Source organism: Cryptomeria japonica, chromosome 10 (genome assembly GCF_030272615.1).
Source record: "Cryptomeria japonica chromosome 10, Sugi_1.0, whole genome shotgun sequence".
Taxonomy (NCBI): domain Eukaryota; kingdom Viridiplantae; phylum Streptophyta; class Pinopsida; order Cupressales; family Cupressaceae; genus Cryptomeria; species Cryptomeria japonica.
In genome coordinates, this window is record NC_081414.1 from 608,031,940 (window position 1) to 608,044,563 (window position 12,624).

At 37.2% G+C, this 12,624-nt stretch overlaps 1 protein-coding gene across 1 annotated transcript in view; it reads right to left on the minus strand.

Annotated features, from left to right (window-relative positions):
* Positions 1-649: 649 nt before the first annotated feature.
* Positions 650-12,624, minus strand: part of LOC131064331 (subtilisin-like protease SBT3.18) — a 31,392-nt gene continuing 19,417 nt past the window's right edge. Inside the window, exon 2 of the mRNA XM_057998439.1 lies at positions 650-1,196. Within this exon, the coding sequence (XP_057854422.1) occupies positions 650-1,196 (547 nt within the window). The remainder of the gene's footprint in view (positions 1,197-12,624) is intronic.

Genomic DNA, 12,624 nt, shown 5'->3' on the forward strand with positions numbered 1-12,624 from the left:
TAATGCATTTATTTTATCCTCCTAAAAGAATTTGTGTATGAATGTGATGCAATGACCTTTTAACTAAGCTTTATGAAATCAATGTATATACACATCGAAAAGACAAATCTAAACATTATAAATAGCTGTATGTCTTCTTTCCTCATTGTAAGATAAAAACTCGATGCTTCATGCTAGTAGTTAAGTAATCATCGACTCAAGAACTAAACAAACTAAAGATATCTTATATTGTAAATTTCACGAACATATGAAACAAACAAATTATTTTGTATCTTTAGTAGAAACTAAAACTCACTAATACGATTGTAGAGCTGTACCTCATTGAAAGAGTGCAACCACTGGACTTTTCACAGCATGGCCTTTCTTATCAACCCAACCCAAATATCCGTAATTCTCTCACCACACCTTCCTCTACTTCCATAGTGACAGTGAAATTGACTTTCTCAAATTTCTCTTTAAATTCCACAGCATCAGGAACCACGTGCAATTTGAGTCCTTTGGGCACCTTAACGACTGCATTATCATCTCCCACATTTGTCAATGTTCTCTTGAATGTCGAAGAGGAGGATAAAGTGGCATTCTCGTCGAAGACTCCAATAAAGGAAGGATAATTTAGACCGTCGGAACCCAAGTCAAGGCCGGCCGGAAATTAAGCAGGTGTTCCGGTAATTGATTGAATTTGCTGGGTGGTGTAGTTGATAGTGCACAGATAATTGACATAGTCTTCCACGCCGATTTCATAGACAATTCCAGGATCAACGGCTTTATTAGGATCGACATGGCCTACACCCATATCAAATGGCGTTGGGGCGCTGCCGTTGAAACCGACGGCGATAATGGCGTTGTGGGAATTGTCGACAGTGTAAGAAGTGGTCCTTAGGGCAGACTTGATAATAGCAGGACTCCACTCGCTATGAACGGCTTTCATCAGAAACACCAGCCGAACCACATGGGGAGATGAAATGGAAGAGCCAGATTCAATGGCATAGCTGTCTCCATTAGTTGTATTTGGAAGCCACGCGGCTAAGATGTTTGCAACAAGAGGTGCTGTGACATTGGGCTTCAGTATATTTTGGCTTGGTGGATACGGCCCTCGAGAGATTACAATTTTGGCTTCATGCCTAGGAACGTCAAACCCAACTGTGTTTTCGCTACTGGATTTGACGTTGAAGACACATACTTCACTAGAGCTGCTTCTACATTCAAGATGATTTTGGTCAAAAGATTATCACGAAAAGACATGATGGGAACATTCTGCGACACCGCAAGTTTTTGGGCTATGTGTTGGAATATGTAATTTCTTTCTTCAATAAAATGTAAAAATTAAATATTGATAAGAATATTTTAGAAAGAACTAAATAAGATAAATGAAGAAAAACATTTGCATTTGGTATGTGGGTCTAATATCTAGAAAGGCATAGGATGTTTTTAGAAAGTTTTCACAATTGTTCAAAGACTTCTATATATAGAGGTATCATGTAATAGTTTTGTATCAAGCAATGATGTAAAAATTAAATATTGATAAGAATATTTAAGAAAGAATTAAATAAGATAAATGAAGAAAAACATTTGCATTTGGTATGTGGGTCTAATATCTAGAAAGGCATAGGATGTTTTTAGAAAGTTTTCACAATTGTTCAAAGACTTCTATATATAGAGGTATCATGTAATAGTTTTGTATCAAGCAATGATGCAATCAAATGATGAAATGAATGTTATAGCATTAGAAAATAATTGTATGTATTTACAATTGATGGATGAATAGAAATAGCATAATTTGATGAGTAGATTTTCTGTTTGTGTTTTTATAAGTGATGTTGATGCATGTCCATCCATCCCACACTCTCATGGCTACCAAAGCTCGAATAAGTGAAGAGTTGGTATTCTTGCACATCACCATTGTTTTGTTCACTATGGCCACATTGAACGGTCTTAGACATGTAGGATCTCCGTTTTGGTAAACGACCTTGCTCTTGGTTATGTGATAGCTTCTATTTTGGTTAGTGTAGAAGGAGGAGCCTTTGAAACACTACCGTCACCTAACTTCAAAGTAGTTTCATAATCTCTATCGATCGTGCTGACATTTATTGTGAAATACCACGGTGCTCCATTGTTTATATTTTTCCATTGCCCACTGTTTTCAGCAAAGCATACAATGACAACACCTTTCTTTATAGCTGCAAAAGCTCCTAGGGCTATAGCATCTTGGAAATAGGGAGGCCAGAGGTAGCCAAACGACATAGACATAACGTCAACTCCATCTCAAATTGCAGTCTCCATTGCAACCAATGCATCCGATCCTGGACTTCCATTTTACCATATGACCTTACATGACAACTTCCATTAGAGGAGCCACACCACATGTTTCAACAAGAGCGTAAGCATAGAAATCAACACCTTCCATGCACTTACCTCCTTCAGTAGATGATTTGTGACTTCCGTGGCCTATAGAATCCTTCATAGGAATAGGGCCATCGAGGCTAAGCTTTTCAGAAATGGCCCTAAACTCTTTGTTAAAGTAACACGCTCTTATCAACTTTCTGTTGAAGAGCGAAGAGTCATTTAGTCTGTGCCATTTTGACAAACTCCCTTCCATTTGGCTAGAACTAGTCCTATTCCATCGTCATTGAAACTTTGACTCCAACCATATTTCAGTACCCAACATGCCCATGATTATGTATTGCCCAGAACACGACTCTTTCAAATTACCTTTATCAGGATTGAGTTCCAGAAATTGTATTGAATGTGTGGTATACATGCTTCTCAATGAATCAGAAAATGATAATAGGTGACTTGACATCTCCTCTAGCATATCCTGCTGCGACTTTGGTAGTCTAGTGCTAAAGCCGTCCATTACAGTATCTTAAGTGTAAATATACAAATTATCCTCTATGTTCTACTAGTCATTTACTACTTTTAGAGATGAAAGAAGCGATGTATACCAATGAACATGAGTAGGAAATTCACTAGGCATAGAAAACTTATCCATATGCCCTATATAGACCGAGGAAGGCTTTATATTTTGTGCAGCTAGAACATAAGTAGTCATGAACAAAGATAAAAGCACAAAAGAGACGCTCCTGACATCCATCTCTATGCAAATCTAATCTCTGGTTTAGAATTGTAATCCTCCTAATTAAATAGATAAGAAGCTACCTCACTATTATGGTTTGGTCAATGGTGTTGGATGTTTGGGGAGATTGTTGGAGTATGCTGCAAATATGTGCTTTAGTGATATCTGAGAGATGTGTTGTCATTGATGTCAACATATTTTTGTTGGCAACAACAAGGAGGAAAATTGAGGGGGGAGTTGGGGGGTTAAGATGCAGGAGCATCCCCAGTTCTTGGCAATCTTGCATCAACCAAAAATATTTTCTTTCTGTTTTGCTTTCAGTTTTGCAGTTTCACCATTTCATTCTACATTTTCTAGCATTGGCTCACTAGATCTTGAGGAGTTTGAATTTGCTTGAGGACATGATCATCTTCCTTATTCTTGAACCGTGGAGCATTTGGATCATTTTCTGACAAGTTATCAATTCCGGTTTCCAAGATAGTTTTCTAGCACTGGAACCAGTTGGACCTATTTGCTTTGGTGAATTTATCGAATCTCTTTCGTAGCTTGTGGAGCCCTGAGAGTTGATTTCGACATTCCTTGGCATGTGGCCGACCTTCCCTTTGATTTGCACTTCATCCTTTGGATTTTCCAGAGGAATCTCTTTGGCTAATGCCAACCTTATTGGTTCTACACGTTTGGTCTTGTTCTTCGGCATTTGATCATTTTGAGGCCAATTGGATCCCCTTGGACTGTATAAATTATTGTAATTAAGCATTAGAAGGTAGATCAGAAGAAATATAGAGCATAGAAGCTAGATCAAAAGTTTTGAGGTCCCAATTGTCACCTATTCTACACTACATCCATCATATCCTTGTGGTTCTGTTGTGTTTACTCTTGCTAACTGGTTCAGACTGATATCTTTGAGGTCCCTCCTAACCGATGACGACACCAAGTGGTATCAGAGCGAGTTTTCGTTCCAGAGATTGCTTTGTTCTAAGAATTTTGTTGTAGGGTGGAGGATTGTGGATCCCACCTGCAACTGCAGAGGACTGGCATGAAGATGGCATGAAGAGGAAATAGGAATGGTGGAGTATGTGGGAATGTGGACCCAGTTGTGATGGAAATATTGAGAGGAATTCCAGCCCAATTGGAAGCCGTTGAGACAGCCCAGTGAAGAGGCTGACATATTGAAGATGTGAGTGAAGATGAAGGAGAAGAAGCCCCAACAGAACAAGTCGACCCACCGGTGATTGATCTAGATGAAGAAAGGTTCTTAAGGGTTTTGAGTAGGGAAAATACTACACCACATTTTACCCCACCGGAATATGATGGAAAGTTGGATTCAGATGAATTGATGGATTGGATCTCGAAGATGGAGAAATATTTTAATTTTTAGAACACCATAGAGGAAAGGAAGGTGAAATATGCCTACACCCGGTTGAAAGGTCATGCATCTCTTTGGTGGGAGCATTTGTAGGTTGATAGAGAGATAAGAGGTAAAGAAAAGATCAAAACATGGGATCGGATGGTTGCTAAGTTAAAATCAAACTTATGCCAACTAATTATCAAGTGAATTTGTTTTGGAAGTTGCAGAATTTGAAGTAGAAGGAATCTAGTGTAAAGGAGTATACTGAAGCATTCTACAATTTGAATATCAGATCCAGACATGTTGATGATGAGGTTCAATAAGTTGCAAGATATTTGAATGGACTAAAGATGTCTATACAAGATGAACTCAATTTGATCAAGTTCTAGAGTGTTGAAGAAGAATACCAGTATACCTTGAAAGTAGAAGAGAAGATGAACAAAAGAAGGCAATACATACCAGAAAGATGAGAAAAAATTACTGGAGTCCAAAGAACTAGATCGCTACCAGAGTGAAAATTTTGGAAAAGATGATAGAAGACTAGATAAGAGAGTGTTTAGAGGAACTTTCTATAAGTGTGGAGGAGAAGGACATCGTGCTTTCGAATGTAAAAAGACAAAAAACACTAGGAGAACAACATTGGTGGAAGAAAACCCCATCGGATCAGTTAACAAACTAGAAGATGGAGAATTGTTGATGATGAGGAGAGCTTTCTGTCATACCAGAGAAGATGAGGAGCACTTGCAGAGGACAAATTTGTTCAAGACCAGATGTAAGGTATCCAATAAGTGTTGTAAAGTTGTTATTGATAGTGGTAGTTCAGATAACCTTGTTTCATAAGAGATAGTGATTGAGTTTAATTTGGAAAGATTGAAACACCCTAAGTCTTATCAGATAGAATGGATTCAAGATGATAATAAGTTGTAAGTGAGCAATGTTTGGTGAAATTGAAAATTGGGAATTATCATGACAAAGTCTTGTGTGATATTATGCGTATGGATGTTTCTCACCTTTTGTTGGGTAGACCTTGGCAGTTTGATAAACAGGCAATACATGATGGGAGAATGAATATATACACTATTGTGGCCAATGGGATGAAGCAAACCTTATTACTCTTGGAGGAGCCTTTCAAGAGTGAAGTTTGTACGAATTCTAGAATCTATTAGGTGGATGGAATGAGACATGAGAATGTGTGTTTTTCCTTAGTTCCTAAGAAGACTGGGCATTAGGAGCATGAAAAATAACAACTGGAAGAGATAAAGCAGTTACTGACAGAATATGAAGATGTCATTTTAGATAATTTGCCTAATGGATTACCACCTATGAGAAGTATCAGTCATTACACTGACTTGATTCCTGAAGCTATTTTTCCTAACAAAGTTGCACATCGGATGACACTGGCAGAGAACAAAGAGCTAAATAGACAAGTCCAAAAATTGTTAAGGAAAGGTTTGATCAAAGAAAGTTTGAGTCCTTGTGCAGTACCAACAATATTAGCATCTAAGAAGAATGGAGAATGGAGGATGTGTACTGATTTCAGAGCAATAAACAATATCATAGTGAAATACCGATTTCCTTTGCCTAGGATGGATGACATAATGGACTATTTGAGTGGAGCCAAATACTTCACAACGATAGACTTGAAGAGTGGATATCATCAAATCGAGATCAGAGAAGGAGATGTGTGGAAGACAACATTCATGATAAATGAAGGACTGTATGAATGGTTGGTTATGCCTTTTAGGTTAACTAATGCACTGAGTACTTTGATGAGGTTGATGAATGAGGTATTGAAGAAATTCTTGGGTAAGTTTGTTATTGTATATTTGGATGACATTCTGATTTTCAGTAAGGCAAAATAGGAGCATTTTTTGCATTTAAGACAAGTTTTGCAAAGGTTGAGAGAAGAAAAGTTGTTGATAAACCTTAAGAAGTGTACTTTCATGAAGGAAGAGTTAGTCTATTTGGGATTTGTAATATCTGCAGATGGTTTGAAGATGGACCCTCATAAAGTAAAAGCGATTGTTGAATGGCCTACACCAAAAGCATTGGAGAGGTAATATCATTTCATGGATTGGCTAGTTTCTACCGGAAGTTCATCAGAAATTTCAATTCAGTTTGTAACCCTGTGACTGAGACAATGAGGGGAGATAGGAAGGAATTCAAGTAGACAACAAGACTAAACAAATTTTTTGAATTACTAAAGAAGAAAGTGACTGAGCAGCCTCTGTTATCTTTACCGGATTTCAACAAAGTATTTCAAGTAGATTGTGATGCAAGTGGAACTGTAATTGGATCTATCCAGAGTTAGGAAGGGAGGGCAGTAGCTTATTTAAGTGGGAAGTTGAATGATGCCCAAAGGAGATATTCAGTGTATGATCAGGAATTTTATTGCATAGTTCAAGCATTGAAGAAATGGAGACATTACCTGTTGCCTAAGGAGTTTGTGTTGTATACTGATCATCAAGCCTTACAATATTTGAACAGTCAGAGTAAGTAGAATCAGAGACATATGAGATGGGTAGAATTTTTGCAGAGTTACACTTGTGTGTTGAAGCATAGAAGTGGAAAGTCAAACAAAGTTGTTGTTGCATTAAGTAGAAGGAGGAATTTGCTGACAAAGATGAGAGTGATAGTATTAGGATTTGAGGAGTTGAAAACCTTGTATGATGATGACCCAAATTTTGCAGAACCTTGGAGAGAATGTACAGAACCAGTTATGGTAGATAGAAGCAAGTGGTTGGATTACTTCATTTAGGATGGGATGTTATTCAAAGGAGTTCAGTTGTGCATACATAAGAATTCTATAAGGGAGAATCTGATAAAGGAGAAACATAGTGGAGGATTAGCTGGACACTTTGGTGTTGATAAAACAGTAGCATTGGTGAGTGAGCCTTAATTTTGGCCCTAGATTCATAAGGATAATAGGAAATATGTGCTAAGTTGTAGTATTTTTCAAGTGGCAAAATGTAGTAGTCAAAATGTGGGATTGTATAAGCATTTGATAGTACTAGAGAGACCTTGGGAGGATATAAGCATGATTTCATACTTGGATTATCTAAAACACAGAGAGGAAATGATTCTATATTGGTGGTAGTGGATAGATTCTCAAAGAGGGTTCATTTCATACCATGTAAGAAGACTTCAAATGCAGTGCATATAGATAACCTATTTTTCAAGGAAGTAGTGAGATTGCATGGGTTACCTAAGAGCATAGTTTCAAACAAAGATACTAACTTTGTTGGCTATTTTTGGAGAACACTTTGGAAAAAGATGAAGACAGATTTGAAATTCAATTCTACTTTTCACCCATAGACTTATGGACAGACATAGGTAGTTAACCAAAGCTTGGGAAATTTGTTAAGATGCTTAGTTGAAGACACAACTAGAAGTTGGGATTGGATTCTTGCACAAGAAGAGTTTCGCTACAATAATTCAGTAAACAGGAGTACCAAAAGTACACCTTTTGAGATTGTTACCTAAGCTCACCCTAGAGGTATATCAAAATTGAGAGATATCAGCAGTGAAGATAAGAGAAGTGCAGAAGCAGAAGACTATGTAGACCACATGACAGTCTTGCATATTCAAATTAAGCAACATTTGGAGGACATGAACATCAAGTATAAGGAGAAAGTAGATGAGAAGAGAAGACATAAGTAATTTAAAGTTGGTGATAAAGTGATGGTGTATCTAAGAAAAGAAAGGTTCCTGGTTGGAAATTATAACAAACTTCAGATGAGGAAGTTTGGACCTTGCAATAAATTGAGAAAGTTTAGTTTTGGAAATGCAAATGAAGTGGAGTTTCATAATAGTTTGAGTATTTCACCTATATTGAACATTGTAGATCTACATCAGTAATATGAACCGGAATTCAATGAGGATATTATTGCAGACTAGGAGAAATAGTTTCCCCAGAAGGAACCAGATCAAATTGAAGACATTTTAGACAGTAGGATTGGGTGTATTACCTAGAGCAGTCAGTACAAGGAGTATCTAGTGAAGTGGAAGGGCAGACCATTTGAAGACACATCTTGGATTTCTCAGGTAGAGGTAGACCAACTTGTTTTTCCTTTGACCCCAACCAAGTGAGGGACTCAATTTTTCAACAACCTCAGATTTCTGACGCAGGAGCATCCTCGATTCTTGGCAATCTTGCATCAACCAAAAATATTTCCTTTCTGTTTTTCTTTCTGTTTTGTAGATTCAGCATTTCATTCTACATTTTCTGGCATTGGCTCATTGAATCTTGAGGATTTGTATTTTGCTTCAGGACTTGATCATCTTCCTTATTCCTAAACTGTGGAGCATTTGGATCATTTTTCGACAAGTTATATTGATTCTGGTTTCCAGGACAGTTTTCTGGCACCAGAACTAGTTGGACCTATTTTCTTTGGTGAATCTACCAGATTCCTTATGTAGCTTGTGAAGCCTTGAGAATTGATTCTAATGTTCCTTGGTGTGTGGATAACCTTCCCTTTGATATGCACTTCATCGTTTGGATTTTCCAGAGGAGTCTCTCTAGTGGAGGGCGACCTTGTTGGTTTTACACATTTGGGCTTGTTCTTTGGCATTTGATCCTTTTGGGGCCGACCAGATCCCCTTGGATTGTATAAATAATTGTAATTGAGCATTAGAAGGTAGATCAAAGGAAATATAGAGCATAGAAGCTAGATCAAAATTTTTGAGGTCCCGGTTGTGACTTGTTCTGTAATTGAGCATGTTTGTAGCAAGCTAGCGAGCCTAATCTTGTATCCCGGATGTTATCGGTTGCTTGTAATCAATATTCATGATTTAATTCATTTAGTTTTGCACTGCCTCCATCATATCCTTGTGTTCCATTGTGTTTACTCCTACTGACCGGTCCGAACTGATCTCTTTGAGGTCCCTCCTAATCGGCAATGACACAAGGTGATGAATCAGTTTTCACTGGATTACACAATTTAAGCACAATCTTAGATCAGATCAACTATAGTAAAAACAAAGATAAACACAATAACACCAACACACATCACCAAGATTTTGACGTGGAAATCCCAGTTAGGAAAAAAACCATGGTGGGAACCTAACCACAATAAGATAATACTCTGCAGTAGTATGTGTGAATATTATAATGGGGAATGCACATGCATTCAGGCACACTTCCTAGAGCTCACTACTCAAATTACAATGACCTAGAAGGCTACAACCCTTAGGGAAGGTTCACTACCTTACAATGATATTCAGACTACAATCCGCCAAAGATGAACTGCAAAAATAGCATCTGCTAATGCCTGATGATAGTTTCTGTTAAGCACATAGGTCTTCCCTGCAATAATCTCTTCTCAATACACCACACTAACAGATAAATTCACTTGTTTGCACATACACCACTCTCTAATAATGTAGACTCAGCACCGATACCCAAATTACATGAATATTACACCCATTCATACAAATCATCAACCTTGACTACAAGGTCGGCCAAACTCTCAACACCTAATTATAAAATCACATCACATGATACATAAATCAACTACCAGACCAATTAAATGACATAGACAACATAGCACGGACCTAAATCAACTCCTCAAACATGCATCATCACCAGAAATCTCACCAATATCAACCGTGACATGTTACACCATCGAAAATACTACATAACACGAAGAATATCACCAAACCCAAAAGATCTTCAATAAATTGCACGAGGATCAATGCAGACCACCAAAAAAAATAGGCCATTATTAGGAAACACCAACAAGCATGTTAAAACCATCTACAATAGCTACACCAACACCACTTATTCAAATCTTCATTGATCAACCCGCTAACACTCAAGAACACTTAACAACAACAACTCGGACAAGAAAGCTAGCTTGCAGAGCATCAAATTATGAATCATCTGAAATGAAGATACACACAAACATTCTGAAAAAAATCTCCCAAATCCACAACCAAAGATTAGATCATACCATAGCACAAGTAATCAAATACCTGAACACTGCAACACTAAACATTGAAAACCAATCTTCATACCGAAATCCTCAACTTGATCTAATCATCACATAGCATCATGGAATCAACAAAGAATGAAGTATCTTTATTTGATTCAGCATAGAAAACATATAAACCAACTAGATCCACTCAGTGCAAACACCGGATCAAAAAAATAATTCTTTGCAACACTAAAACATAAGAGCATGTTGACATCAATGACAACAACATATCCTATCAGCAACAATATGCAACAATCTCCCTGCTTGGCATTGATGGTAACATATGAATGTGAAAAAAAATCAATGCAAAGGAATATCACCATCAACAAACTCCCCCTAAGATCATGCACACAAAGCTCAAAAGATAATGCATTTTTACATATGCCTCTCTTCCCCTTTGACAATAATGCCAAAGACAAAATACAGCTCATGCTTCTTTACCTCTAAGAAGGACAATCCCTCCCCATTAGGATAAACTCACAACTGATCATCTGAACCACATACTAACTACTCTGGCTAAGTAGCAGCACCAACTCATCAACCCAAATAAGAAGATAAGGCTCTGAAGTCCATCGAATTGATGCATCTCCATGAACCTAGTTCTCATCGGGAGGGGCATAGACCCTTAACTTGTCTCTCAAATAGACAAATGTATCTGCAAGAAAAGGCTTAGTGAAAATGTCTACAATCTAATCCTATGTAGATACATACTCTAGTTTTACTTCCTCATCACTAACTTTCTCCCTCAAGAAATGATAATTGATATATGCTTTGTTTTAGAATGCAGTACCGGATTCTTGGAAATATTAATAGCACTTGAATTTTCACAATAAATAAATGTAGGCTCATCATGCACAATTCTAATTTCCTTCAACATTTGCTTCATCCAAACTACCCGAGTACAGTTGCTACCAGCAACAATTCTAATTATTTTTCTTTTTTCTGTTTTCTGCACATTTATTTTTGCAACTCTGTTTACAATTGGTATTAGAGGTAGGTGGTGTAGCTGGTTGGGAAATTGGTGAAGAATTTATTGCGTAATGGATGAAGCGAAGATAGAGAAATTCACAGGGAAAAATTTTGGTCTATGGAAAGTGCAAATGGAGTTACTATTGGTTAAGTAGGATCTCTCACTCGCACTTGAAGGGAAAGAAAAGAATCCATTTATGATGAAATATGAAGAGTGAGAGAAGTTGGACAATAAGGAAAGAGATATGATTTTCCTCTCGCTATCAAGTAACATGTTGTTCAATGCTTTAGCCTAAAAGACTTCGAAGGAGTTGTGGCAAACACTTTCTTTAACGTATGAGATGGCTTCAGCTTCAAACAAGGTATTTATCATGAAGAGGTTATACAATCTAAAAATGAAATAAGGTGGATTTGTATCAAATCACCTTAATGAGTTTAATACTTTAGTTACCGAATTGATTTCAGTGGGTATTAATTTGGATAGTGAAATAAAGAATATTTTATTATTTTTCTCTTTACCTAACAATAGAGAAGTTGTAGTAATGGTTGTTATCACTTTGGTGGCTACCAAGAGCAAGTTAAATTTTGATGATGTTGCAGATACTCTTCTTAGTGAAGACGAGAAGGAAAAACTAAGAGTCTTATTCCGGTGATGCCTTGACTTTGGTGAGTAGGGGTAGGTCTCAAGATAGAGGCAAAGATAATAACAAAAGAAGATCAAAAGTTGCAAAAATATTGAAATCAAGAGGCATAAATGGTGACTATTGGTTCTGTGCCAAAGCTGGCCACACCTAAAGGAATTGTCACTCTTACAAGAAGGTGCAAGAGATGGTTAAGGACAATGAAGTAGGTATGGTTTATGATAGAGGAAAGTGTTTTGATTCTCTCCACAATTGAAACTATTTAAGATTCATGGGTGTTAGATACCAATGCATTTTTCCATGCTACTCTATGCACTGAGGTCTTCACAAACTACCAAGAAGGTCAGTTTTGTAGTATACTTAGGTAATCATAAAGCATGTGAAATAATTGGTAAAGGTGATGTTTTGTTGCAGTTGGAAGGCAGAGATAAATTTTTGTTAAAAGATGTCCATCATGTTCCAAAATTAAAAGGAAATTTCATATCTGTTAGTCAACTCTATGCACAAGGGTGTAATTTTGATTTCTCTTTAGCTACATGGAAATTGACTAAGAGAGCCTTGGTGGTTTCAAAGAGAAACAAAGTAGGCAGTCTTTATGTCTTTGAAAGTCACACCAAA